At 40.6% G+C, this 25,182-nt stretch overlaps 1 protein-coding gene and 2 non-coding genes across 3 annotated transcripts in view; 1 reads left to right on the top strand and 2 right to left on the bottom strand.

Annotated features, from left to right (window-relative positions):
- Positions 1–25,182, bottom strand: part of LOC134650059 (dedicator of cytokinesis protein 4) — a 78,666-nt gene that overhangs the window by 22,811 nt on the left and 30,673 nt on the right. Inside the window, exons 5-17 of the mRNA XM_063504882.1 lie at positions 20,710–20,824; positions 19,768–20,055; positions 18,172–18,384; positions 16,258–16,357; positions 15,057–15,292; positions 14,351–14,510; positions 13,508–13,631; positions 9,878–10,029; positions 7,821–7,989; positions 5,354–5,488; positions 4,570–4,816; positions 2,733–2,919; positions 987–1,234 (exon numbers count right to left, since the gene is read on the bottom strand). Of these exons, the coding sequence (XP_063360952.1) occupies positions 987–1,234; positions 2,733–2,919; positions 4,570–4,816; positions 5,354–5,488; positions 7,821–7,989; positions 9,878–10,029; positions 13,508–13,631; positions 14,351–14,510; positions 15,057–15,292; positions 16,258–16,357; positions 18,172–18,384; positions 19,768–20,055; positions 20,710–20,824 (2,374 nt within the window). The remainder of the gene's footprint in view (positions 1–986; positions 1,235–2,732; positions 2,920–4,569; positions 4,817–5,353; positions 5,489–7,820; positions 7,990–9,877; positions 10,030–13,507; positions 13,632–14,350; positions 14,511–15,056; positions 15,293–16,257; positions 16,358–18,171; positions 18,385–19,767; positions 20,056–20,709; positions 20,825–25,182) is intronic.
- LOC134650621 (small nucleolar RNA U3) lies at positions 6,648–6,851 on the top strand. Its single transcript, XR_010097062.1, has one exon. It is a non-coding gene; the product is annotated as a small nucleolar RNA U3 (small nucleolar RNA).
- Positions 8,867–9,028, bottom strand: LOC134650613 (U1 spliceosomal RNA). The gene has a single exon (XR_010097055.1). It is a non-coding gene; the product is annotated as a U1 spliceosomal RNA (small nuclear RNA).

Below are 25,182 nucleotides of genomic sequence, written 5' to 3'. Positions count from 1 at the left end.
TAATCCGTCTTTGGCGTTGGACCTGCGGTGCGTATATATCGGTCATTGGCGTCCAAAAGGTTAATAATGATAATCTAGTTAGGTGTATTGAATTGACAAATGGGAAGGTACTGAATTATTTTTTAAGAAAGCGAAATAAAAGAAACCTGATTGCAAATGATTAAATTTTGCTATTTCCTTGATTGAATGCACACTATAGTAGTACTATACAGCTTCAATACTGTATTCAAACAATTAAGCTCCAACTAGCGGCCTTAGATATCTTATCTAAGTTATAATCTCCTATAATATATCCAGATATAAACAGATGGCGTTAGTAGACCTAGAAACTTCTGATATTTTTTTATGAAATGGAAAAAAAAATCTGATAGCAATAACTAATTTATAATATTTTCTTAAAAAATGCACACAATAGTACGATACAGACAGATATTTTATCTAGTTAGTGTTCAGTAATTGTCTATGTAAAGGGTCAAAAGCTACAAAAAATCGCGTTTCGTAATGTTGCAATAAAATAATAAACAACTATTCAGATATTTAAAAACTCTATAGTAAAAGTAAAGCTTTAGGGCCACTTGCACTATTCACTTACCCGGGGTTAACCGGTTAAACCAGGAGTTACCATGGTTACCAGTACAATGGGACACTGGGTTACCGGTTTAACCTGTGAACCCCGGGTTATTGAGATGGTGCAAGTGGTGCTAAGAAAGCTTAGTACCTTTAGTTTTCATGCATTAACATAGATTGCGTTAGTAGGCCTAGATAATACTGAATTACAAATCGGAATATATAAAAAATTGGATTACTAGGTCAAGCAGATCTTGACAGTAGAAAAAGGCGGCAAATTTGAAAAATGTAGGCGCGAAGGGATATCGTCCCATAGAAAATTTGAATTTCGCGCCTTTTTCTACTGACAAGATCTGCTTGACCGGCTATAATTCTGCTATTTTCTTCAAACTAAATCGATATATCGGAATCGTACAAACCAGTACTGGCGAATTCCCCCCAATCAAATGCAGCACAGTCTCCACAAGTACATCCAGCGTGTTCAGACACAGCACGTCCACGTCCGGGTCCAGTTCGTCCGGACCGACCGCCTCGTCCGGGTCTTCCTTCTTCCATAACAGGGAGACTAGTTCGCCGAGCATCTCGGCGCATTGGGAGAGTTCGTCGCGCCGCGCGAGGTGGACCCGGAGGTGGTGGCATGCTGTTGTTAGGACTATGTTGCGGGCCTCTGTAAAATTAAGAGTATATAAGATAAGATAAGATAACGTTTATTTGCGTGAATTATGGTAATTAACAGATGTTAAATAGTTTTTATAGTCACGACATAATTCAGCCGAATAACGGCATGCAAATATTACAGTCTTAAACACTAATTATCAAGCTTATAAATCATACCATCAAACTATCCATCAAGAATTATCATTAGCATTTGGAAAGTTCACATAAAATAACAATTGCTAATCTTCGATTCGGCTAAACCTATTTAATTTATTTGATATATGAAGATAGTTTTATAGCCAATTTTACTGACGACGAATCCAAACTGATCTCTAGTACACAATCGTGTGTTTTGCAAATGGCATTTTGTTACACGTGAGTAGCAATTTTCCGTCCGTTTTTAGTGTTCCGTACCCAAAGGGTAAAAACGGGACCCTATTACTAAGACTCCGCTGTCCGTCCATCCGGTCGTCCGTCCGTCCGTCCGTCCGTCTGTCACCAGGCTGTATCTCACGAACCGTGATAGCTGGACAGTTGAAATTTTCACAGATGATGTATTTCTGTTGCCGCTATAACAACAAATACTAAAAACAGAATAAAATAAAGATTTAAGTGGGGCTCCCATACAACAAACGTGATTTTTGACCGAAGTTAAGCAACGTCGGGCGGGGTCAGTACTTGGATGGGTGACCGTTTTTTTTGCTTGTTTTGCTCTATTTTTTGTTGATGGTGCGGAACCCTCCGTGCGCGAGTCCGACTCGCACTTGGCCGGTTTTTTTATTTTTTTTAGATCTTACATTATCCCACGTCATATTAGGGTTAGCGTAAAATTTGTCTTGACGTCACACGGGCCGCTTCTATCGGCCCCAGTGTTGAGACCGCTTCTTTATACGCTAACTAGTCCAAATGGGGTTGACAACTTTCAAAGGTTTGCATAGATGTCGACATCATAGCTTGCCCCTTTTTCTATGAGATTTGGCATCCAGGGCATTAAAAAATACAAAAATGTGACACATCGGCGCCATCTGCTAAATACTTCGACCGGCCAACCCCATTAAAAACGCAAAGATAAAGGCAACTGTATGAGAATGTACCGGGATCCTCCCCCAGCGGTCCCTTGAGTATGTCCTGCGCGGCGGCGAGGCGCGCCTTGGCGAGCGCGGGCGGCGAGTTGGCGGCGGGCGCGTCCAGCATGGATGACGTCACGCGGGCCGCCTCCACCGGCCCCAGGGCTGACGACACTTCTTGACACGCTAGTCCAAGTTAAAAACGCAAAGATAAAGGCAACTGTATGAATGTACCGGGATCCTCCCCCAGCGGCCCCTTGAGTATGTCCTGCGCGGCGGCGAGGCGCGCCTTGGCGAGCGCGGGCGGCGAGTTGGCGGCGGGCGCGTCCAGCATGGATGACGTCACGCGGGCCGCCTCCACCGGCCCCAGGGCTGACGACACTTCTTGACACGCTAGTCCAAGTTAAAAACGCAAAGATAAAGGCAACTGTATGAATGTACCGGGATCCTCCCCCAGCGGCCCCTTGAGTATGTCCTGCGCGGCGGCGAGGCGCGCCTTGGCGAGCGCGGGCGGCGAGTTGACGGCGGGCGCGTCCAGCATGGATGACGTCACGCGGGCCGCCTCCACCGGCCCTAGGGCTGACGCCACTTCTTTGGCCACGCTCGCCCATGACGTCATTAGGGCCACCTGGAAATTAAACCATGCCTGTTATTACGCGGCGTAGATTAGGAACATAAAATGTAAAATTAATTTTGATAACCAGAATTATCTGAATTAAGAATCACGGTAGCTGATTTTTGCACGTTAAAGGGGCGAAGCTGCTTGAATAGAGTATTTAACTACTAGTCAAATAGGTTCTTTTTTCGAACTGTCAAAACGATTACACTACTATGGAGTTTATATGAAAGCATGTGACGTCACAATCAAATAATCTACTCTTTATGGTTTTATACGGGTTTTAAAATAGAAAATGTGTCTAAAACTAACTGCTTTTATAACTAACGTTTCTATATTAATCTTCTAGTGGTTTATTTCAGGCATGGTGTAAAATTATTTCAAATACAGTCAAATACCCTATTTCACAACAAATAGACGTCGCGCTCGCACTGTTTATCGAAACCGGCCCTTATTCCAATCACATACGGTGTGACGAGTAATGTACCTGCGCAGGCGCTAGATGGTCTCTATGCGGATGTTGCGCAAGCGCCTTAAGCGCATGCAGCGCAGCCCGCACGTCCCGCCTAAAGCTGTCTTCATACAGTCCGCCCGTGGCGCGCGCGATCAGTCATCGGGAGCGAACTGCGAGTCGGAACACCGCGCCGAGCGAGCGGAGGCACTTTCTGATTTTTTATCGCAAACAGCTCTTATTCCAATTACATAAGGTGTGACGAGTAATGTACCTGCGCAGGCGCTAGATGGTCTCTATGCGGATGTTGCGCGAGCGCCTTAAGCGCATGCAGCGCAGCCCGCACGTCCCGCCTAAAGCTGTCTTCATACAGTCCGCCCGTGGCGCGCGCGATCAGTCATCGGGAGCGAACTGCGAGTCGGAACACCGCGCCGAGCGAGCGGAGGCACTTTCTGATTTTTATCGCAAACAGCTCTTATTCCAATGACATAAGGTGTGATGTACCTGTGCAGGCGCTAGATGGTCTCTATGCGGATGTTGCGCAAGCGCCTTAAGCGCATGCAGCGCAGCCCGCACGTCCCGCCTAAAGCTGTCTTCATACTGTCCGCCCGTGGCGCGCGCGATCAGTCATCGGGAGCGAACTGCGAGTCGGAACACGGCGCCGAGAGAGCGGAGGCACTTTCTGATTTTTTATCGCAAACAGCTCTTATTACAATGACATAAGGTGTGATGATTGTACCTGCGCAGGCGCTAGATGGTCCCTATGCGGATGTTGCGCGAGCGCCTTAAGCGCATGCAGCGCAGCCCGCACGTCCCGCCTAAAGCTGTCTTCATACTGTCCGCCCGTGGCGCGCGCGAACAGGCGTCGGGAGCGAACTGCGAGTCGGAACACCGCGCCGAGCGAGCGGAGGCACTTTCTGATTTTTATCGCAAACAGCTCTTATTCCAATTACATAAGGTGTGATGATTGTACCTGCGCAGGCGCTAGATGGTCTCTATGCGGATGTTGCGCGAGCGCCTTAAGCGCATGCAGCGCAGCCCGCACGTCCCGCCTAAAGCTGTCTTCATACAGTCCGCCAGTGGCGCGCGCGATCAGTCATCGGGAGCGAACTGCGAGTCGGAACACCGCGCCGAGCGAGCGGAGGCACTTTCTGATTTTTTATCGCAAACAGCTCTTATTCCAATTACATAAGGTGTGACGAGTAATGTACCTGCGCAGGCGCTAGATGGTCTCTATGCGGATGTTGCGCAAGCGCCTTAAGCGCATGCAGCGCAGCCCTTACGTCCCGCCTAAAGCTGTCTTCATACTGTCCGCCCGTGGCGCGCGCGAACAGGCGTCGGGAGCGAACTGCGAGTCGGAACACCGCGCCGAGCGAGCGGAGGCACTTTCTGATTGGTTCCTGGCCTTCGGCGCCGGCCGCCCATTCGGCGCAATGTTGCACTGATGATAGCAGGCCTCTGTGGAAATAAAAACCGTACTGAGCACGAACTATTATACGTAGGTAACATAACAACAGTTTGACTAAATGACCCTATAAAAAATATTTACAGTACATATGGTGCTACTTTGACGCCCTAGGGCGAGAAGGGTAATACGTGGCTATGTAAAAAATTTAAAGAGCAATTATGTACTGTAAAACGTTGTACAATACACGTGCGAAAGGGTAATTCGCAACTCGTGTCGATTTAAAACGCTCTCGTTGTCGTTGAAATTTTGAAGCTGAAAAAACACAAATTAAAAGTCAACTAATCACTACATAGTATAAAACAGTCGCTTCCCTGTCTGTCTGTCTGTATGTATGCTTAGATCTTTAAAACTACGCAACGGATTTTGATGCGTTTTTTTTAATAAATAGAGTGATTCAAGAGAAAGGTTTATGTATAATTTGTTAACCCGTGCGAAGCCGGGGCTGGTCGCTAGTTGTAATTAAAGGAAGGAATAATGCTATTTCTCACCAACATTTGGGTTGAGATAGAAAAGAAATGTTCACTTACTTGTACACTAAGGCAGCTGAAAAGTGCTCCTCGATGTAAACATCCAGCACGGGCTTGAAATGCTGGAAGCGGCTCTCGTCCAACAGACTGCAGATGGAAACCAGCACCAAGAATACTGTTCCTGAGTGCGGCGTACTGAAAACAAATATAATACTCGCATAAAAAACTTGCAAAACAATGATAAGACTATAGACAAGTACCACTACCACCAGTTTGACACTGACATAAACGCCATCGAGAACGTAATTTACTTTCTATGCATCTCGCTCGTACTCGCATATTAGGGCAAGCGAGATGAATAGAAAGTAAATTACGTTCTCGAAAGCGTTTATGTCAGTTTTGACACTTTCAATGACGTACGGGCTAAGCTCATTGTAAGAAGGAATAGTTATTATACAAAAAAATTCACCACACCTACCCGAAGAAGATATGAATTGTAAGATATCAAACTATGTAAATCAAATCAAAATTAATGTTATTAAGTATTTATAATTCAAAATCATCACTTAAAAGTCCAATCTACCAGCAAATAAGAAAACAACTCAAAATTTGCATTTCATTACTTTGCCTCACATGTGAATAAAATGCAACTTTTCCTAATCCTCCTATGTCACAGAAGAACATATACATACATAGACCCTGAAGTTACGTTATGCCTCAAGGGTCTATTTTAGATTTAAGCTAGTTAATCTAGTTATTAATTTAGTTTTTAGTAGTACCACAGTATATATTTATTATGTAAATAAATCGTCATTACATACTATAGTTTTACGAACTGGTGTGACTATAGGTACTTATTAGATAGTCTTCATACATATTAGTGGATGTTTTTTCTTAAGAGAGAAATACATCGCCAATCTTGTGATAATATTACGACCCCAAAAATAGTACAACACTACCGGTGAGTAAATACAAAGTTGTAATACAAATCTACTAAAATTAATTGTATCTACTAAAATTTCTATGTTAATGTCATAGTTGTTGGATCTCCGAATAAAATAAGTAAATAAATAAAATAAAAATTAATGCGACTAACTGTACAGTGCCATGATAATTAAAATACCTGTAAAATACGAGTATGCATATTCATTATACGTGTGCGGTCTACTGTTGAGATGTAGCAATCTAATCTACGTCTCTTACGTAACCCGGCAACTAAATATAGAGTCCACGTGGTGGCCACGTTTACCCAATTTCACGGAAGATGTCGCTGTTCCGTCCGCGTCGAATCCTACTTCGCGGTGTTAAGATTTTTCTTGAGATCATGACTCTCCCCGTTTGAATCTATTCCGGCAAGACCTTACTTCATAGGATCATTTCTATAGTAAGCTCTTCACCAGGCTATCACAATACGTGAGCTGACCCCATCCACGAAGATGAGATGTGGCGCGGTGCCCTGAGCGTGAGAAAGGCGATGACTGTCATGTCATCAGCCATCGATGATCGTTCACCTCTCTCTTCGGAGAGAGGCGTGGGGTACTGTCGCTGTCTGAGTGGCTGGTTTTTAAACACCTTTAATTACCTAAAATCTATAATTGAACGAGTATTAAGAATTTTAGTTTGTAATTTGTTACGTTACGTTCCTAGTAGTAATACGTTTGCATGACTGCATGTTACGTTACCTATCCGGCATACGTATATGTGCATACTGGAATGTCATTTGAAAACCATCTTGAGGAAACCTGTATAAGGTAAACATACTATTATAGTGCTCGATATGCTAATGCCCAATAGATGACACCCTGCTGTCACCTCTATTGACATGGACTTAAGTGTCAAGATGACATGTACTGGTACCGCGTCGTGCACCAGTACTTTTACCTTACATCCGCAATGAAATTTAAAGGTATTGGGGCCAGCGTGGGGAACATACCCCAAGTCCTGTAGCACATGAGAGGCCTGTGTCCTGCCACGGAATAAATAATAGTACTAAGTACAGAAGACTCACTCTCTAACAAAACGCGTCTGTTACGATCAGCACAGATATGGCCGCTAGGTGGCGACCACGCCACGCGCGGCTTATGGCTTTCCCCAAAATTGGGGCCGACCGGATGTACTTTTAGCTACCTGCAGCAAAGCGACGAAATCGCGGAGTGAGACACGCCTGGTCCTGCTGTGGAACATATACAGGGTGTTGCCTATAACAGGAGGAATAAATGAAACTGTAGACTACTCGTCAAACTGACCAACATTTGTTCAGCGACTTGAAAAAAAAAACTTATGGTTTGATTTTTATTGCAAAGTTTAAAGCGTGACAAGCAACGTCAAACACACTGATGTCAACGTACATTGAAGGCAATATTTATTTTGTATCAAAAAGGGGAAGTCTAAAGGATTCATAATTTTTAAAAGTTGTTTAACAAAACTTTTATAGTTTGAAGAGTAGAATAAATGTTTTAATATTTGCTCGTGTTACAGGCAACACCCTGTATAGATTGAATTATTACATAAGAGGGTTACACGGTACCTGTTCCCGTCCTCGGTGGAAAAGAGTGCGAAAAGCGCGTCGAGGACGTCTCTCAGGAATTTGATGAGCTCTTCACAACTGAGTCCGTCGCCCAGCCGCAGCACCCGCAAAAGCGTTTCTTGTACCTTCTCTGGCCGAGCACGCCATTGTAACAGCGCCAGTAGGTCCTCTGCGCAAATTGAATCACAATTTTTAGAATCATAAGGAAGGAAGGATAAGATATTTCTTCATGGGCTTGAAAGGAAATGTTGACATTAACAAATAGTTACATACAAATAAATGATACACATCAAACTTTATCGATCAATAAATGAGCCGGTCTGAAGAAAATTGCAACGCTTACGAATTCCATAAACTGATCCTATAAAAAATGTAATATATTAAAAAAAAACATCGAGTGACAACTTTTTCTATGAATACGAAAGTAAAATATATATACTGTAGACCCTCTGTTATAAATTTATAAAATCGCTAAAATGCTATGGATGTTCAGATATTTTTGAACAACTTCGCTAGGTCGCTCCGATTCTATTTACCCAATGTAAAAACATCAACATATTCAATTATTCATTCACAATTTCACATACCTATATATATTTTTTTCTACTCCAGCACTTAAATGTGTCAATTAAATGACTGACAGTGATATCTAAAGCAATGTCATTTGAATGATTTGTCTATAGGCTCATAAGATGACTGCTAGCAGTCATCTTATGAGTATAATACAACTGCTTTATTTTTTTTAAAGATACAAGTTCCGATCATCTTGATTGAAAGAGGTATGTTTTCATTTACAATAATAACTCATTTTTTTTAAAATAATAACTCTTTTTTTTTGCTGCAGCTGTCATAGAAAAAGTAATGTATGCAACAGCTCATAATTGGTTCTTAAAATTCTCGGGTCTTTTTTTACAAAACTCGACTACGTCTCGTTTTGTAACTTCGACCCTTGAATTTTAAGAACCCTTATTATATCACTGTTGCATAAACTACTATTTGAGTAAATTTTACATGGATTAATTTGACAACTATTTTTGACTTTTACGGGGGGACAGCGCGTACGCAGTCCCCACTACCAAAAATTACGCATCCGAGTTATCCACATTAGGGATAATCGCAAGGGTCAACCCAACCGCAGTGCAATGGAAGAGTCTCGCCCTGGGGGAACCGCCTTTTTGATCACGGTATCCCCTATGCCAGGTAAGTATGATTTCACATCGTTGGGCCAGGGAGGTCACTAACGCAGGAAAAATCTTAACACCGCGAAGTAGGATTCGAGGCGGACGGTACAGCGATATCTAGCGGCAAATGTTGGAACTAGACACGACTAGACTTTCAAATCCTAAAAATATGTGCTGACACGTAGATACAATCAAATATAAACAAAACCAGGTAGTATTTTTTTTATTGATCATTGAGGCTTTTAAATTTATAATAAATAATTTATTTAAAAATATATTTTTTTTTGCCTAATTGGTTAAAACTGAATCTGTGTGAATGGTTCACTTTGACAATTATCTCAGAAACTTTAGGGTATATAATTAAATATTAATTATATGTGGATTTTTAATGTTTTATTATTTATTTATGTATTTAAACTATATTCACAGTAAACGTTGTACAGAACGCGAACTCAATGCCAGAAAGCATTCTTTACTAGTTTACCCTCGGGCCAAACAAGGAATTAATTAATATACCTATTATTATATTAATTAATTGCCTGTTTGTATTACTTTAGGTTGAGTGAAAGAAATGATAATAAATTAAATTAAAAAAACTATCTTGCTGTATCGTATTTTGAAATAAGACATCTTGGAAATATGAAACAATATTATAACATCCTGTATATTATGTGAAATTGAATACTAAATATAAATAATTATTTTATAAGTTATATTTTACATATATGTACATATATTATGGAGCCGATTGTAATGATTACTTTGTGATTTCTGTAATTTGGCTAAAATAAATACTTTCATATTTTGTTTTGATTTTTATTATTGTAAGGGTGCATATTAAAAATTAAATATAAAAACAATTAATTAACAACTTACCATTCTGTGTCAATTTAGTAGAGCATAAGAGCGTGCTGATGGTACAGTTTTCTTTGGAGCTTCTTTGGAAAGACACCACGACGCCGTTGGCGGGCGCGCGGGCTGCGTCAGTACTACACGAAGGGAGCGATAGGTAGCTCGCTGTTGCTAGTCTGAAACAATCATGTTACTTCATTCCATATGGTCCACCCCACACTAATAGCGTCTTTAGAGCGTCGGCGTCTAGTCAGCGTCCAAAGAGTTGACTAGACGCGGACGCTCGGGAAACGCGCCACACTAATAGCGCACTGTAATTCGTCTAGAACAAGCTAGCTGGACAAAATTATTTTATTGTTTATATTGGTTGTTTTACCGATCGTATGTATGATTATTAAGTTTTTTATTATAAAAAATGTTTTTTGTTTTGAAAAAAGGGTAAAAATAAAAAATAAATATAAAATGAAAAAAAACATACAAAAAAATCTGATTAAATATACATAAACTATTTATTTTACTTAAACACACAAAATACATGGTTATAGTCATCGTCATGATATAAAAAATCTAATAAAATATACTGTAATATGTAATTCTAATGCTAAATCTATTCAATACATAAGGAAATATAAACTGAATTAATCTACTGATTTTACTTACATAAAAAAATATTGTTAGTCATCAATCATCATCACTATCATCTGAAGAGTCGTTTGTTGAATAATCATGGGACCTATTCATACTTTGGTTAGTTTCTATACTAATATTCGTTATCTTAACACTAGGGGCAATTAATAAATCTAAAACTTCAGAAGGCATCTTTCCAATTTTTTTTTTGCGGGACATCTCGTAAACTGTTAATAACGGGGTCAGACGTTATCAATAACATGTTTAGTAGCATTACGTGACATTTTCCGTGTGTTATGCTCACGAAATCTCCTACAATCCTTATTACGAGCTTCTTGAGCCTGAGCTTCTTTCGGGACTGGATCAAGTCATCGACTCGCCGACGCTTTGTCTTAAGACTCGAGTCAGAAAAGTCAATCGTAGGTCGACCTGGTTTTGTATTGCTATCTGACGACGCAGATGGGGAGCATTGTACTTTCGTTACTTCAAAGGAAATATCAGGACCCTGTAACCACTCTAAATGCTTACTTTTAAATCTCTCTAGATTACATCCTACACTTTTCCATTTTTCACCAATTTTTTATGAAAACCGCGAAATATTCTTTTTTACATCCCTGATAGATTCTTCTATAACCCCACTGCAGTCATGTCTTGACAATACAAAGCGAAATAAATCTTCATTTCTTGATAATTTTGGGTGTTTTTGCCATTCTTCGAAAAAATCCATTCTTGACACTTTAAATACGGCATCTAGAAAAAAAATAAAAAAAAATGTTGTAAACTCATGTGGAATTTCAAATGACATTTATGGAAAAGTAGATAAAATTACCTACAATATATAAAAAAATTAGACCGGGGACAAGCGGGGTACTTTAGTAGATAATCCAATAAAGTTGAAAAAGAGGCAAAAACTGACCACTTTTTTCAAATATGACCAATTTTAATAATAAAATGATGCATTATTTGCTACAAAAATAATAATTTTAGATATCTCTTACCTTCATTTTCCATTTCCGACACAAAAATTATACACAAGTTTTCTAATGCACACACAGTAAATCGACAATCAAAACGCAATTTTGCAACTGATTACTGCATAAATATCACAACTCATTATATACTTACCGTAATTACTCCCACTTTACCAACTTTACTTTACTCATTAACGCCAGGGTGTTGTTTATCAGTATAGATAAGAATTAACAAGGAATGTGAAAGTGACTTTTGTCCAGCTAGCTTGTTCTAGACGAATCACGGTGTAGCGTCTTTAGAGCGTCGGCGTCTAGTCAGCGTCCAAAGAGTTGACTAGACGCCGACGCTCGGGAAACGCGCCACAATAATAGCGCCTTTAGAGCGTCGGCGTCTAGTCAGCGCCCAAAGAGTTGACTAGACGCCGACGCTCGGGAAATGCGCCACACTACTAGCGTCTTTAGAGCGTCGGCGTCTAGTCAGCGGCCAAAGAGTTGACTAGACGCCGACGCTCGGGAAACGCGCCACACTAATAGCGCCTTTAGAGCGTCAGCGTCTAGTCAGCGCTATAGAAAATGGCGTCGCTGTAGGCTGTAGAATCCAAAGAGTTGACTAGACGCCGACGCTCGGGAGACGCTAGTATGAGGTGCATGGGTAAAAATTGGCGATTATCTTTCCATACAACGTTTTTGTTTGTCAATTTCCTTGGGAACTCTAGAAATAATTTAGAAATACGATCAAGGTATTTAATAGTAGTGTCTGCCTGTCTTGCTTTTTCGGTATTTTTAGTTTAATAAGGGCACTTTAGACGTTACTTTAAACGGCAACATAAAATATAGCGTACAAAATTACAAAGAGTTTGGTACTTCTCCCGGGTTGTCACAATTTAGAACAAGATGGCGCTAGTTGCAGAGTTAAGTTCAACAATGTTTTGGAATTATAAAAAATACTCATGTTTTTTTCTGTTTTACTAACCTGTTAGTGGCAAACAAGAATACGGTCCGAGTGATAGAAAGCGATTAGCGTAGCTTAAGAACACCAAGAAGCAAAATGTTGAAATGCAACCTTCAAAATGTTAAGTCCTCCAATAGATGTCGTTAGTAGTCTATACAATTTCTCATAGCGATGTCTCGCCCGAGAGTGGTTATTTACGGGATTTCTTTGTTGTATAAATGATAAGTGAAACACTTACATAAAATGAAATAGCCATCTATTTCAATGCAATAGTCTCTAACACAACGAACTTTTCTGGGTGTCTATTCATATGGTCATATACTGTTATTTTTCAATACAGTATTTTAGACGTTTGCCAAATCTTAAAACACCAGATTACCTAACCCTTTCAGACCGTTCATTTTAGCCTAGGTTTAACACAACACTCATGCCCTACTAAGCCAAATAGCGCTATCTCAAAAGAAAATTCATTGCTAACTAATACTTTAGTTTCTATACCTGAAAATTCCATTTTCAAAATCATTTGTTATTGAGATAGGAGGGTTCGGCCATAAAGAAAAAAATACATAGAGTGCTCACTCCATACATCAGTTTTAGTACCAAAAAGACAATTAGCATCTAGCATCGAGTAGCGGAACTATCAGTACTGCTACTTGATAATAGATGTAGCACCGACCGGAAAGTCTTATGCTGTTGAGATAAGACTTTCCGGTCGGTGCTACATCTACTGTCAAGTAGCAGTACTGATAGTTCCGCTACTCGATGCTAGATGTAGACACTGAAATTAATAGTCTGAACTGATGTATGGTGAGCACTCTTGTCTTACTATATTTCTTTATGGTTCGGCCATAGAGAAAAAAATACATAGAGTGCTCACTCCATACATCAGTTTTAGTACCAAAAAGACTATTAGCATCTAGCATCGAGTAGCGGAACTATCAGTACTGCTACATCTATTGTCAAGTAGCAGTACTGTTAGTTCCGCTACTCGATGCTAGATGTAGACACAGAAATTAATAGTCTGAACTGATTTATGGTGAGCACTCTTGTCTTACTATATTTCTCTATGGTTCAGTCTGGGAGTGAACAATACAAATGACTTACTTGGTGGGATCGTCGCATTTGTAAACATAGAGCTCGTGCGCGCCGTCTCGTAGGGTGGCGCCGCTCGCCTCCATCAGACGTGCGAAAGAGAACCCGAATAGCTTGCGCTCGTTCTTATCGCGTGCTGCAATTTACAAGTTATAAATTAATGAATGCCTTTGCAACACGTTGTGCGTATTTAGTTTTTGTCTGCTTTGTAATCAACTTAGTTTTTTTTTGTATTTTCTGTCAATAATATTAAGCTAGATTCTCAGCACTTACTGGAACAGTGCCGGAACTCGATGCGAACGTGTGCTAGTGTGAAGGTCTCCAGTGGCACGGTGAGGCGCAGTTGCTCGCCCCACGCGGGGCTGTTGTTGTGGTACAGTACTAGTGACTCGTACAGTGTCGCTCCACTGCTGCTCCCACCCCAATCGCAATCCTAAAACGTTGTTAAGCTAGATCTCAGCACTTACTGGAACAGTGTCGGAACTCGATGCGGACGTGTGCTAGTGTGAAGGTCTCCAGTGGCACGGTGAGGCGCAGTTGCTCGCCCCACGCGGGGCTGTTGTTGTGGTACAGTACTAGTGACTCGTACAGTGTCGCTCCACTGCTGCTCCCACCCCAATCGCAATCCTAAAACGTTGTTAAGCTAGATCTCAGCACTTACTGGAACAGTGTCGGAACTCGATGCGGACGTGTGCTAGTGTGAAGGTCTCCAGTGGCACGGTGAGGCGCAGTTGCTCGCCCCACGCGGGGCTGTTGTTGTGGTACAGTACTAGTGACTCGTACAGTGTCGCTCCACTGCTGCTCCCACCCCAATCGCAATCCTAAAACGTTGTTAAGCTAGATCTCAGCACTTACTGGAACAGTGTCGGAACTCGATGCGGACGTGTGCTAGTGTGAAGGTCTCCAGTGGCACGGTGAGGCGCAGTTGCTCGCCCCACGCGGGGCTGTTGTTGTGGTACAGTACTAGTGACTCGTACAGTGTCGCACCACTACCGCTCGCGCCCCATACGCAATCCTAAAACATCGATAAACTGGAATTATTTACGCTTAGGTTATTAAAAATCTATTTGAATAATATACAACAACAAAATTATGGAATCATGCCTTAAAGTTTAGGACGACTAGCGCCATCTTTTGATGAACTTTCGTTTTTACAAAGCTGTTCCAAGCGTTTTAGATAAAACATTAGTGAATTTCGCCATTTTCGTAACTAACCATTATTAAAAACGTATGCTATGTAAAGTACCGCTAACCTTCCACATACGGACGATTTAAGGATTATATTTAACCAATATCTCGCCTCAGAACTTATCACTACTAGCGCCATCTATTGACGGACTTGGTTAATCATCTGTTTGTTTCAAGCGTTTCAGATACAACATCCATGTATTTTGTCGGTTTTTCTATCTTTTAAAGAAAATATGGGGTATTTCTAATCTAATAAAGAATTTAATTTTACTCTTATCATTAGTCTGTCTAGGCTGGTCATTTTCAGGAATGACGATGTCAGAGAAGCCTCGTTTTGTCTCTGTTACACAATTTATACATTAGTTTTACTCACACTAATAGTCTGTCCAGTGTTGTCATGCACCGTGACCGTAGCCAGGACGTTTTTCGCTGTACTCTTCCCTCCCCTTTCAAACTCGGCCTTTTCTAAAGTCAGATAGAGGTCATTTCGGACGTCTCCTGGCATGATGACGTCAGGGAAGCCCCGTTTTGCTGTCACCGTCGCGCCTGAAGCCACTGCTTCGTTGATGCTGCCTGCGTTGGTTAGCAGTCGTAATGCCACTACTATGCCTGGAAATAATAGTATTTTATGCAACCGTTGTTTAAGAGAGGGCAAAAAAGGCGAGTGGCGTGAGTAACAATTTGAGGCGAAGCCGAAAATTGTTAATAAAGACGCCACGAGTATTTTTTGACTCAGTTAAACAACGTTGCATACAATACTTTTTCTACAACCAAGCACTTACTTTGAAATAAAATTGTACATTAACAAATATTTTTAATTCAAGAAGTAGCAAAAATGGAGGGTACGGGCGGGAAAAGAATGAATGAATGAATGAAATTTAAAAAAAAACATGTCTATGGTTCACTTATTTGTCAGAGATGACATTTAAAACAAGGTTGGCAACACTGTATTTCATTCATATTTTTTGAGTGGTCATTACACGAAGTATTGTAAAATCGCCAAAAAGATACTGCGTGTATGCACAAATTATTTTTTGGGGAATAGACTAAAGACTTGTTTTGATCACTATAAGGTAGGGGTTTAAAGGTGTGTGCACGACCCTTTAAATGACAAATAAAAGTACGGAAGTAGAAAAAATAAATTAATTAATTATTATATAACGACATGTTACATGTACGATAGCATTAAAAAAATGGAACGCAAGTTTTTGGACGCCACTCTGTGTGCGTTAGAACGCTTTCGTAAATCAGGCGGTCAGCAGAACTCCAGACCGCATTCTGTGTGCGCGGGCTCTAAGGACATAAGATCCCAAAACAGAAAGCATAACTTGCAGCACAGGGCGGACACGCCATACATCAAAAATCATTTGCGTTTATATGTGTGCACGGCACGTCTGTACACGCGTCATTGTGTATGTGTGGGTAAGTCGCTTTACTGAGAGTACGCCAGAAGTCCGCCAGATTCATGTCGCGGGGCGAGGTAATGCGAGTCGGGGCGGGGCGGTGCGTGCCCGTTCTGTATGATAATACTATCACTTATTCTGTGCTTGCAGGCTGAAATATGAAATACGTACCATAGTTTGGTTGTCCAGGTAATACGTTACATTTATTAGTCTGCTTCCTAATCAGCATATCGTGTAACTGGTGAAAGTCTTTTTCTTCGCTTTGGTATACCTGAAAACGATAAGGAATCCATAAGGTAAATTATCAACAAACATTTTTCATACCAAGACTAGAAGGACACACGACCATGTGGTGATATTTTTTATTGGTTTTTTAAAATGCAAACAATGAGTAGATAGCGCCATCTAGAACAATGATGTGGCAATTTTGTCATCCATGCGGTCTTGTAAAGAAATTGTCAGTGTTCTCTATTTGTGCCTTTGGGTGGTATTCCCCCTGTCCAATTTCTTTCTCCAATGTGTATTTGTGTCTCACATTTTGCTTCGTAAAAGAGTGAGACGCAATGCACATTGGACCAAGAAATTGGATAGGTGGAATACCAACGTTTGATCCTACTGACTTCCACACCTATCCTGTATTATAATCAAGGTAACTAGATACAAAAAAATAGATATGTTACATGAATTTAGTTAAAAAGAAACACTGAAGACATGTAAAGTAACCATGGCAACATGCCACAAGGAAACTTTGATTGGCCATATTAAAATCGTCATAAGTCGTTCTTTTATGTCTTTGACAATCAGTGCGGTCATATTAATACAGGTCAACCGTTAATAGATTTCGTCCGTGTTCATTTGCGAAGCAATACTGTGTCAGGCCAGTGCTTAAAGTGCTGAAACATATGAACTAAAAGCGATCATTGGTAGGCCTTTTGTCTTTGCAATAAGGTTTAATGTCAGTTAAATGTGAGGAACATAAATAGGTCTCGGAATAGTTGCCTTCATTTATTGCGGATAGTGGAACATTGTGGTGATATTGATAACAGAGTATATTGTTGCTTATTCGTGTAAGCCTACCCACCAGTATAGCCTATCGAGCTACAGTCAAAAGTCTCTACGTTTTTACCGCCGCCAGTACTGGCCCAGAACCGGCACAGTACCACCCATCCACAGACATCTTCCAGACTGAGCATAGTAGCGCTACCCCTTCTGCCACAAATATACGGTAGTTTTACTCCATTTTCGAGTCAGTGTCTTTGTGTGACGTTCGTGTCTTTGAACGGACCAATCACGGCACTGGACTAGCTCACCTCGTCCCCCGCACCCCAGTATTTTTGGCAGCATCGGTTTCATGAAATAATTGCCCTAAACTCCGTCTAGAGGATTCCTAGCACAGACAAGACATCCTCTAGACTGAGCATAGTAACGCTACCCCCTCTGCCACTATATACAGTAGTTTTACTCCATCTTCGAGTCAAAGTGTCAGAATCCCGTGCCGTGATTGGTCCGTGTCTTTGAACGAACCAATCACGGCACGGGACTAGCTCACCTCATCCCCCGCACCCCAGTATTTTTGGCAGCATCGGTTTCATGAAATAATTGCCCTAAACTCCGTCTAGAGGATTCCTAGCACAGACAAGACATCCTCTAGACTGAGCATAGTAACGCTACCTCCTCTGCCACTATATACGGTAGTTTTACTCCATCTTCGAGTCAAAGTGTCAGAATCCAGTGCCGTGATTGGTCCGTGTCTTTGAACGAACCAATCACGGCACGGGATTCGCTCACCTCGTCCCCCCGCACCCCCGTATTTTTGGCAGCATCGGTTTCATGAAATAATTGCCCTAAACTCCGTCTAGAGGATTCCTAGCACAGACAAGACATCCTCTAGACTGAGCATAGTAACGCTACCCCCTCTGCCACTATATACGGTAGTTTTACTCCATCTTCGAGTCAAAGTGTCAGAATCCCGTGCCGTGATTGGTCCGTGTCTTTGAACGAACCAATCACGGCACGGGACTAGCTCACCTCGTCCCCCGCACCCCCGTATTTTTGGCAGCATCGGCAGGATTCTTAGTCACCCACCTTGAAAGTGTATTCTTTCTCCGTGGAGCCCTGCACCGGTTGGCGGAGGAAGTCCGTCAGCGGCAGCACCCCGGCCCCGAGCGGGCGCCGCGCCACGGGGCCGCGCCGCTCGCCCGTGCCGCTCCCGCCGCCGCCCGCGCCCGCCCAGCGCCCGACGCGCACCACCCACGCGACCAGCCATAGCTCGCGGGAGAGATCAGTCGTTGACAGGTCCTGGGGATTGACAAGTGTTAATGAAAAGCAGAGGGGTTGGTCTCGGACTGTCTAGAACACAAAATGACTAGTGTAATATTTTGCCTGGGTCTCTATTGTTACCCAAATAGTTCTAAGCCATAATGTATTGTTTGCCCGCATTTTCGTTAGTCATAATTCATTTGGTTCAGAAACGCGTCACTTTTCAGGATTGCCATAAAACAAACCTAACCTAACCTAACCTATCTATAGGATAACCTAACGAAAATCCTGAAATGTTAACGGTTTCAGTTTTATGACAAATGATAATATGACAAACAATACATTATGACTTAAAACTTTATGGGAAACAACGGGACCCCATTTTGCCTATATCCCTTTTAGCCTACATCGCAAACGGTCTAGAACACAAAATGACTACAATTATTTAGACCTTTATTTACCTACATTTCGTCGGTTTATCTTTACGTTAGCGATGTCGACGGAGCCCCGCTCCCGCGGGGCTCCTATTTCTGTGCGGTTTGGCATTCGGCCATTTGAAGATACCTAACGAACCTAACCTACCTATATGTGGTCATTTTGTGTTCTAGACCGTTTGCGATGTAGACTAAAAGAGATATAGGCAAAATATTACACTAGTCATTTTGTGTTCTAGACAGTCCGAGATCAAAGCAAGCAGGGCACCGACAAGATAATTCTTTAGATGGATTAAGTTTAATATATATGCATTTTGAAGTCCTGTACGGATGTAATGAGTAATGATAAACGGACGTGGCATCGTGATAATGAAAGTATATCTTTGTTAAAAAATACGGGTCCTTGGATAACGTCCAACATATACCTCACGATTTGTATATGTTTGCCAATGTAGCATGCGCTGTTTTTTTAGGCATTCGGCATTTAAAAAAACTACCGAGGTTTTTAATAATGCCTACCTATCAGTACATGGCGACTTAATGTACCTTTGATTGATACCCCTTTGCCAGAATGACTTAATCAAGAGCTTTGCCTCCTTTAGGAATCCAAATATACATACCTCTAGTAATAGTCTGTACATACTTTGTGCAGCAAAATTCAATTCAATTCATTCGCAAAATTTATAACGAACATGGTACTTATAATAATTTATTTATTTACTTTTCCTTAATACCTCAGCTTCTACTAAGATGTTATTCCCAATTCCCGTCAATGACTACATATAATATGATTGACATTTACCTTAACCACATATAAAACTTACATGACTAACATAAAATACAGTGAAATTGAGAATTACATACTTGATTCAAATTGTTTTAGTTAATTTTTACTGAAAATTACGCTTCATCTCCGCCGAAGAAGTCACTCTGCGACATGAGGCGATGATTCTAGACTTTGATAAGCTGAAACAATCTTAATACTTACTGCAAATAAGGTGCTATTCGCGTGCAGCCTGTCCACATAGTTCGAGAAGCCGTCCCTCGCTATCCTGACCCTGAACCTCTCTGACAAAGGCTGTGCTCTTCTCGCATCGTGTAGCCATAGTAAGAGTTCCGCTTCGTCACCCCCGGCTGTATGGCCGAAGTCCCTCATGCTACACATGAGGTGATGGCTTTGGACTGTGGTGGGGCCGTTGGTGAGACTGGTGTTTGTGAGGGTACCGGAGTTGAAGCTGCTGCCTGATCCGCCGGCGCGGCGCAGGGTCCCACGCCACTGTAACAGTAACACATAATAAAGTAAACATTGCTTGGGGAAGGTTTCGTTTAGGAAACGCAAAAAAAAACTAGACTTTTTGCGTCCCTGTTTGATTGCGACCGAAATGCGCTAAGATAAATAACACATTAAATATGGCTACGACTTTAGGACAATTGTCTAAGACATAACTAAATAGCTAAGTGATGGGGGTATAGCGTGTGATCCCGTTCAAATTCAAGCACAAGAGGATTTATCCTTGTCTTTATGTGCGCATCCGTTGCGCATATACCAATGAATTCACAAGCGGCCCGCCGAGACAATAACGTCTTAACAAATATGTGCGATTTATACAACTACCAATCTAATCTTTAGTCACAACACATTTAAGACGGAGCATTTTATTTATCTGTAGCGAGGTCTATTTTTACAATAAATATAACACGACGATTTTAGTAACAAATCTCTTAAAACCAACTTGCGTCTTCAAGTTGTTAGGTTACAGTAACATGACAGACTTTTTTAGCCAGCTTACGTTGGATGTTTCATAGCGTAAGTATTGAACAACCAAATATGCTTGAACCCTAAGTGCCTCTAGACGTAAGTGGTTCGGTGCGAATATGAAGTGCAAATCCAAGTAATGCACATTTAACATGTATATCAAGATATACGAACCGCCGCGGCGCGCTCGGCACTTTCTACGTGTACCCTGTACAGTTCCACCAGACTCATGTCCTCCGGTTCCACCGCCGCTGCTCCCCGCCGTGGCACCAGCTCCAAGCCCAGTTTCCTATAACAAGTTAACGAAAACTAAAATACGCTTTATAAATGCAGGGTTCAGGAGCACCAATCTATAAAATTTCAATACCTAAAAAGTATGCAACGCACAATCACTACATAGTATAAAACAAAGTCGCTTCCCGCTGCCTGTCTGTATGTATGCTTAGATCTTTAAAACTACGCAACGGATTTTGATGCGGTTTTTTTAAATAGATAGAGTGATTCAAGAGGAAGGTTTATGTATAATTTGTTAACCCGTGCAAAGCCGGGGCGGGTCACTAGTAATGTTATAACTTATGAAGGAAGTTAAAACAGAGGGTGGGGTAAAATTACAATACGTAACAACTCATGCTATATACTTAAAGATGTCTAGCATCAGGTGTTTGATTGCGTGGCTGAGACTTATCACGGCCAAACCAAAAACTCTTCAATGCGTTTCTGTGGATCCTTATTTATAAATGTAACAAATGACTGTGTCCTTAACTTGGCGTGTAGGCCATAAAATAAATTGAAAAATGATAAGCATTTTCCTGCACGTTGGCCCTTATCCGGTCCGTCGGCGTCAGTTCAAAATTGACAATGGATTGTCAATCTTACTCAAACAATTTAAACTACAAATTTGGAGGGTCGTGTGAGATCATTAAAATGCCGCTGTTCAGATAAGGGTTAGTGCAATAGATGGATTAGGTCAGTTGAGACAAGGCGGTCATTGTGGCAATTGCGCTTACTTTAGTAATTTAGTTTATTAGATACGACCGTAAATAAAGGCTTAAGGCTTTTCTACCGTGACCGAGATTTCCGTTTCCTTACCTTGGGCCCCTAGTTAGTATATTGCCCCGAGTGACATTATTTTTACCTATACGAGACATTTTATGTAATAGTGATTTGTATTTAAATATGTATTTTCTTTCAGTATAAAGACAAATAAGTATTCAAAAAATAAAAAAAGTTAGATACGACAAAATTTCGTTGATGAAAACATTGAAAACACATTTAGATAAGGGACGGGTCTGGTGTCTGGTGACAGATGCTATAGTAGATGTAAAGTGTATTTTACTATGCTATGTTCCATTTTGAGATTCTTTGGCATTTACTTTTTGCTATTATCCTTTGGAAATAAAACCTAAAAGGTCTGAGTGTCGTCTCTAATCCGTATAGAGAGGCAAGTGTCCCCATAATCTCTAATGTAGGAAGCCTGTGATCAAGTTGTAGGCGAATGTATTGGCCATGTATTGGGCGACCGATTTTAAAGTAATTTCCTCTATGGGTTTTCTGAACCTAATGTTGTTGTTTTGTTATAAGTTAAGTATAAGAAAAACAAACGTAATTAGCAGTAATAATTAGTTATTCACTTGGAATGCCAACGTGTCATCTGCAATGACAGCATTCATTCACCGTGTGGTCTGGGAAGCCCAAATGCACTTGGCTAAATAATGAGGAAAAAGCAGGTCAGAATACCTACTACTTACACTTGCCGTTAGCCTTATAGCTTTAAACGCTTTCCTTTAAAGGAAACCGGAGTTAAAAGCTTTAAAACGCAAACGTTTGAAAATAGTTCATATTACGACAAAACTCGATTCGTTTGGCTCATGTTTAAAGAAACGTTATGCGTTGAATTTAAATACGTGTAAATGTAGCTTCGTGTTGGACAGCATTCAAATACCAATTTGATATGCAAAAGCGGTCGTAGGTATCGAAATTCTTTGTAAAAATAAACCGCAATGTAACCTGTCTACGAAAAGGCTGTGAGAGCGTAATGAATCACTCGACAAAGTCTCGAAGAATTATTAAACCGGATACCGCTTTAGGCTGGGCCAGTAAAAAAAGAGAGGGTAAATATTTAAACACTACGTTGTTAGCTCATCGGATCGTATTTATCGCGAATATTGGCGTTTTTGCCCAGATAATAAGGTATGTATAGTGAATTTTATGCCATAAAATGTTCTTAACACCATGAAATCAGGATAAGTACCTAATGCTTTTTGAACGTACTTATATTCGGATATCCAATTCTTTAACAAGGACAGCAGTTCAAAGAGCTCAAAGGATTTTAAAGACATATCACGTCATATAAATAGGGTCGGTTGGAAAACTTGATACATTCTGTCAAAAATTCCATGTGCAATCTTAATCTTACTAAAAAGTAAAAAAAAAAAAAAAATCTAGAATCTCACCTACGAGAAAATGGTTTGATGCATTGCAAGTGCTGAAGGAAAATTCTTCTCAGATGACTAAAAAGTACGTGACATTATACCTGCATTGTTTTTTGCAGATCACAATATTCATAATATATGACGCCGCGCTGGGTCATCGCATTACGTTACCAGTACCTACATGCCTATACAATAAAACAAGTTTTTTTTAGTAGCCAATAATTATATAGGCTGTAATGTTTACTTATACACATAACGTAAAGTGTTTTAGGTGTTGCTAAAGCAAACCCATTTTTGGCATATGGTTATTACATATTAGCACTATAATAGTAGTTTATGCAACAGTGATATAATAAGGGTTCTTAAAATTCAAGGGTCGAAGTTACAAAACGAGACGTAGTCGAGTTTTGTAAAAAAAGACCCGAGAATTTTAAGAACCAATTATGAGCTGTTGCATACATTACTTTTTCTATGACAGCTGCAGCAAAAAAAAAAAGAGTTATTATTAAAAAAAAAGAGTTATTATTTAAAAAAATGGAGTTATTATTTAAAAAAAAAAGAGTTATTATTGTAAATGAAAACATACCTCTTTCAATCAAGATGATCGGAACTTGTATCTTTAAAAAAAATAAAGCAGTTGTATTATACTCATAAGATGACTGCTAGCAGTCATCTTATGAGCCTATAGACAAATCATTCAAATGACATTGCTTTAGATATCACTGTCAGTCATTTAATTGACACATTTAAGTGCTGGAGTAGAAAAATTTAATAGTGCGCGGCAACTAATTCCTCTATTTTTTATTAATCTTCCTTTCCGTCCTAGTAGTACAAAAAGACTATGCGCCTAAAATTGCTAAGTAATTTATTTAAGAAAAACTATTTGAAAGGCCAAATGAGAGGATAATCGGTCACGTAACCGACGTTGTAGTTCGAGCTTTCAATCAAGTCGCGTATTGGTTGGCACACCGATGATCCCTTCTCTGCACTATGCCAAAACAAAACCTATCACAAAGCAATAAAGTTCATTACTGATGGCGACATCAATTCATTCAAAAGGGCGCTGGAACAGGCGAATACCAGCCTTAAACCTTTCACGTTTAAACTAACATTTGAGTAGACCGTTTAATTGACCGTGTTTTATGTGAAATCGTGGAATTATTAAATGTGATTTCGAGAAAGGATGTTTAATAGTCATTTTGCAGAGAGCCAATTTACTTTAAATTGGCCGCAGTCTGGCGGAGACACTGAAACTGAACACTAATTGATGCTATCATGATTTCTTAATCGCATAATCAAGGCGACAATTAATGAAGTCACGCTTGTTCCCACGTAAATAAGCATGTAGCAAAAACTAACTATGACTCCTTTCGGCTGTCAGATTACAAAATCTGGCCAATGACCTAATGCAAAAAACAACAGGTATTTATAAACGATCTTGTATTTTATAGATATAAGCAAATGAGCAAGAACCTCAAATCTCCATTCTACATTGAACACTAGACCGTGATGGAGGGCAAATATTAGCTAATTATGTGCCCCATTAACTTGGCCGGTGTTCACGCAAATATGATCGAAGATCGGAGCCTTTCCGTCGTCTAAACCCGCCAAACTAGACCTGTTGCTGTGGCCATATTTAGCCTAAAACTTGAAATATCAAAAGTTTAATTCCGATGATTTAAATAAGCATTATTGCTGCTGAGCGTAATAGGTAAATACTTGCGGTTTATTTGTTTTTATACCTACTAAGTATGATGATGAACTGAGTTGCAAAAACCCCTTTTCACACATCGGGAAAATATACAAACGCAAACGAAAAACCAAGTCCCATCGCAGGTTTGCGGAAAAGTTAAAATACGGAAACTATATTACCACACATTCCTGTTAAAAATATATATCCCAGGGTATGACTAATACTGAGACACAGAATAAGTAATAGTATACTGAGATTAAGACTAATTGTCTCGTGGCATGGGACCGATCGGTGTGCAACGGAAAGGTCGCCAAACCAGTTAGTCAAGCGACACTGGAAGATGTCTGGCTGGCAAAGCTTGCGGCATACTTGCCACCCAATCTAAGTGGTACCTATATCTGAATTATGTAGTTCTTGAACTATTATGTAAACGCAACCGTGAGGAATGGAAGACGAAATAAGGGGAAGGCATGATTAAAATTTGTAATGACCAGGGGTGCATTTTAGAAGAAGACCAATAAC

This window comes from Cydia amplana, chromosome 8, assembly GCF_948474715.1.
Source record: "Cydia amplana chromosome 8, ilCydAmpl1.1, whole genome shotgun sequence".
Classification (NCBI taxonomy): Eukaryota; Metazoa; Arthropoda; class Insecta; order Lepidoptera; family Tortricidae; genus Cydia; species Cydia amplana.
Note: the sequence above shows the minus strand (reverse complement) of the source record. Positions and strands in the feature narration are given on the sequence as shown.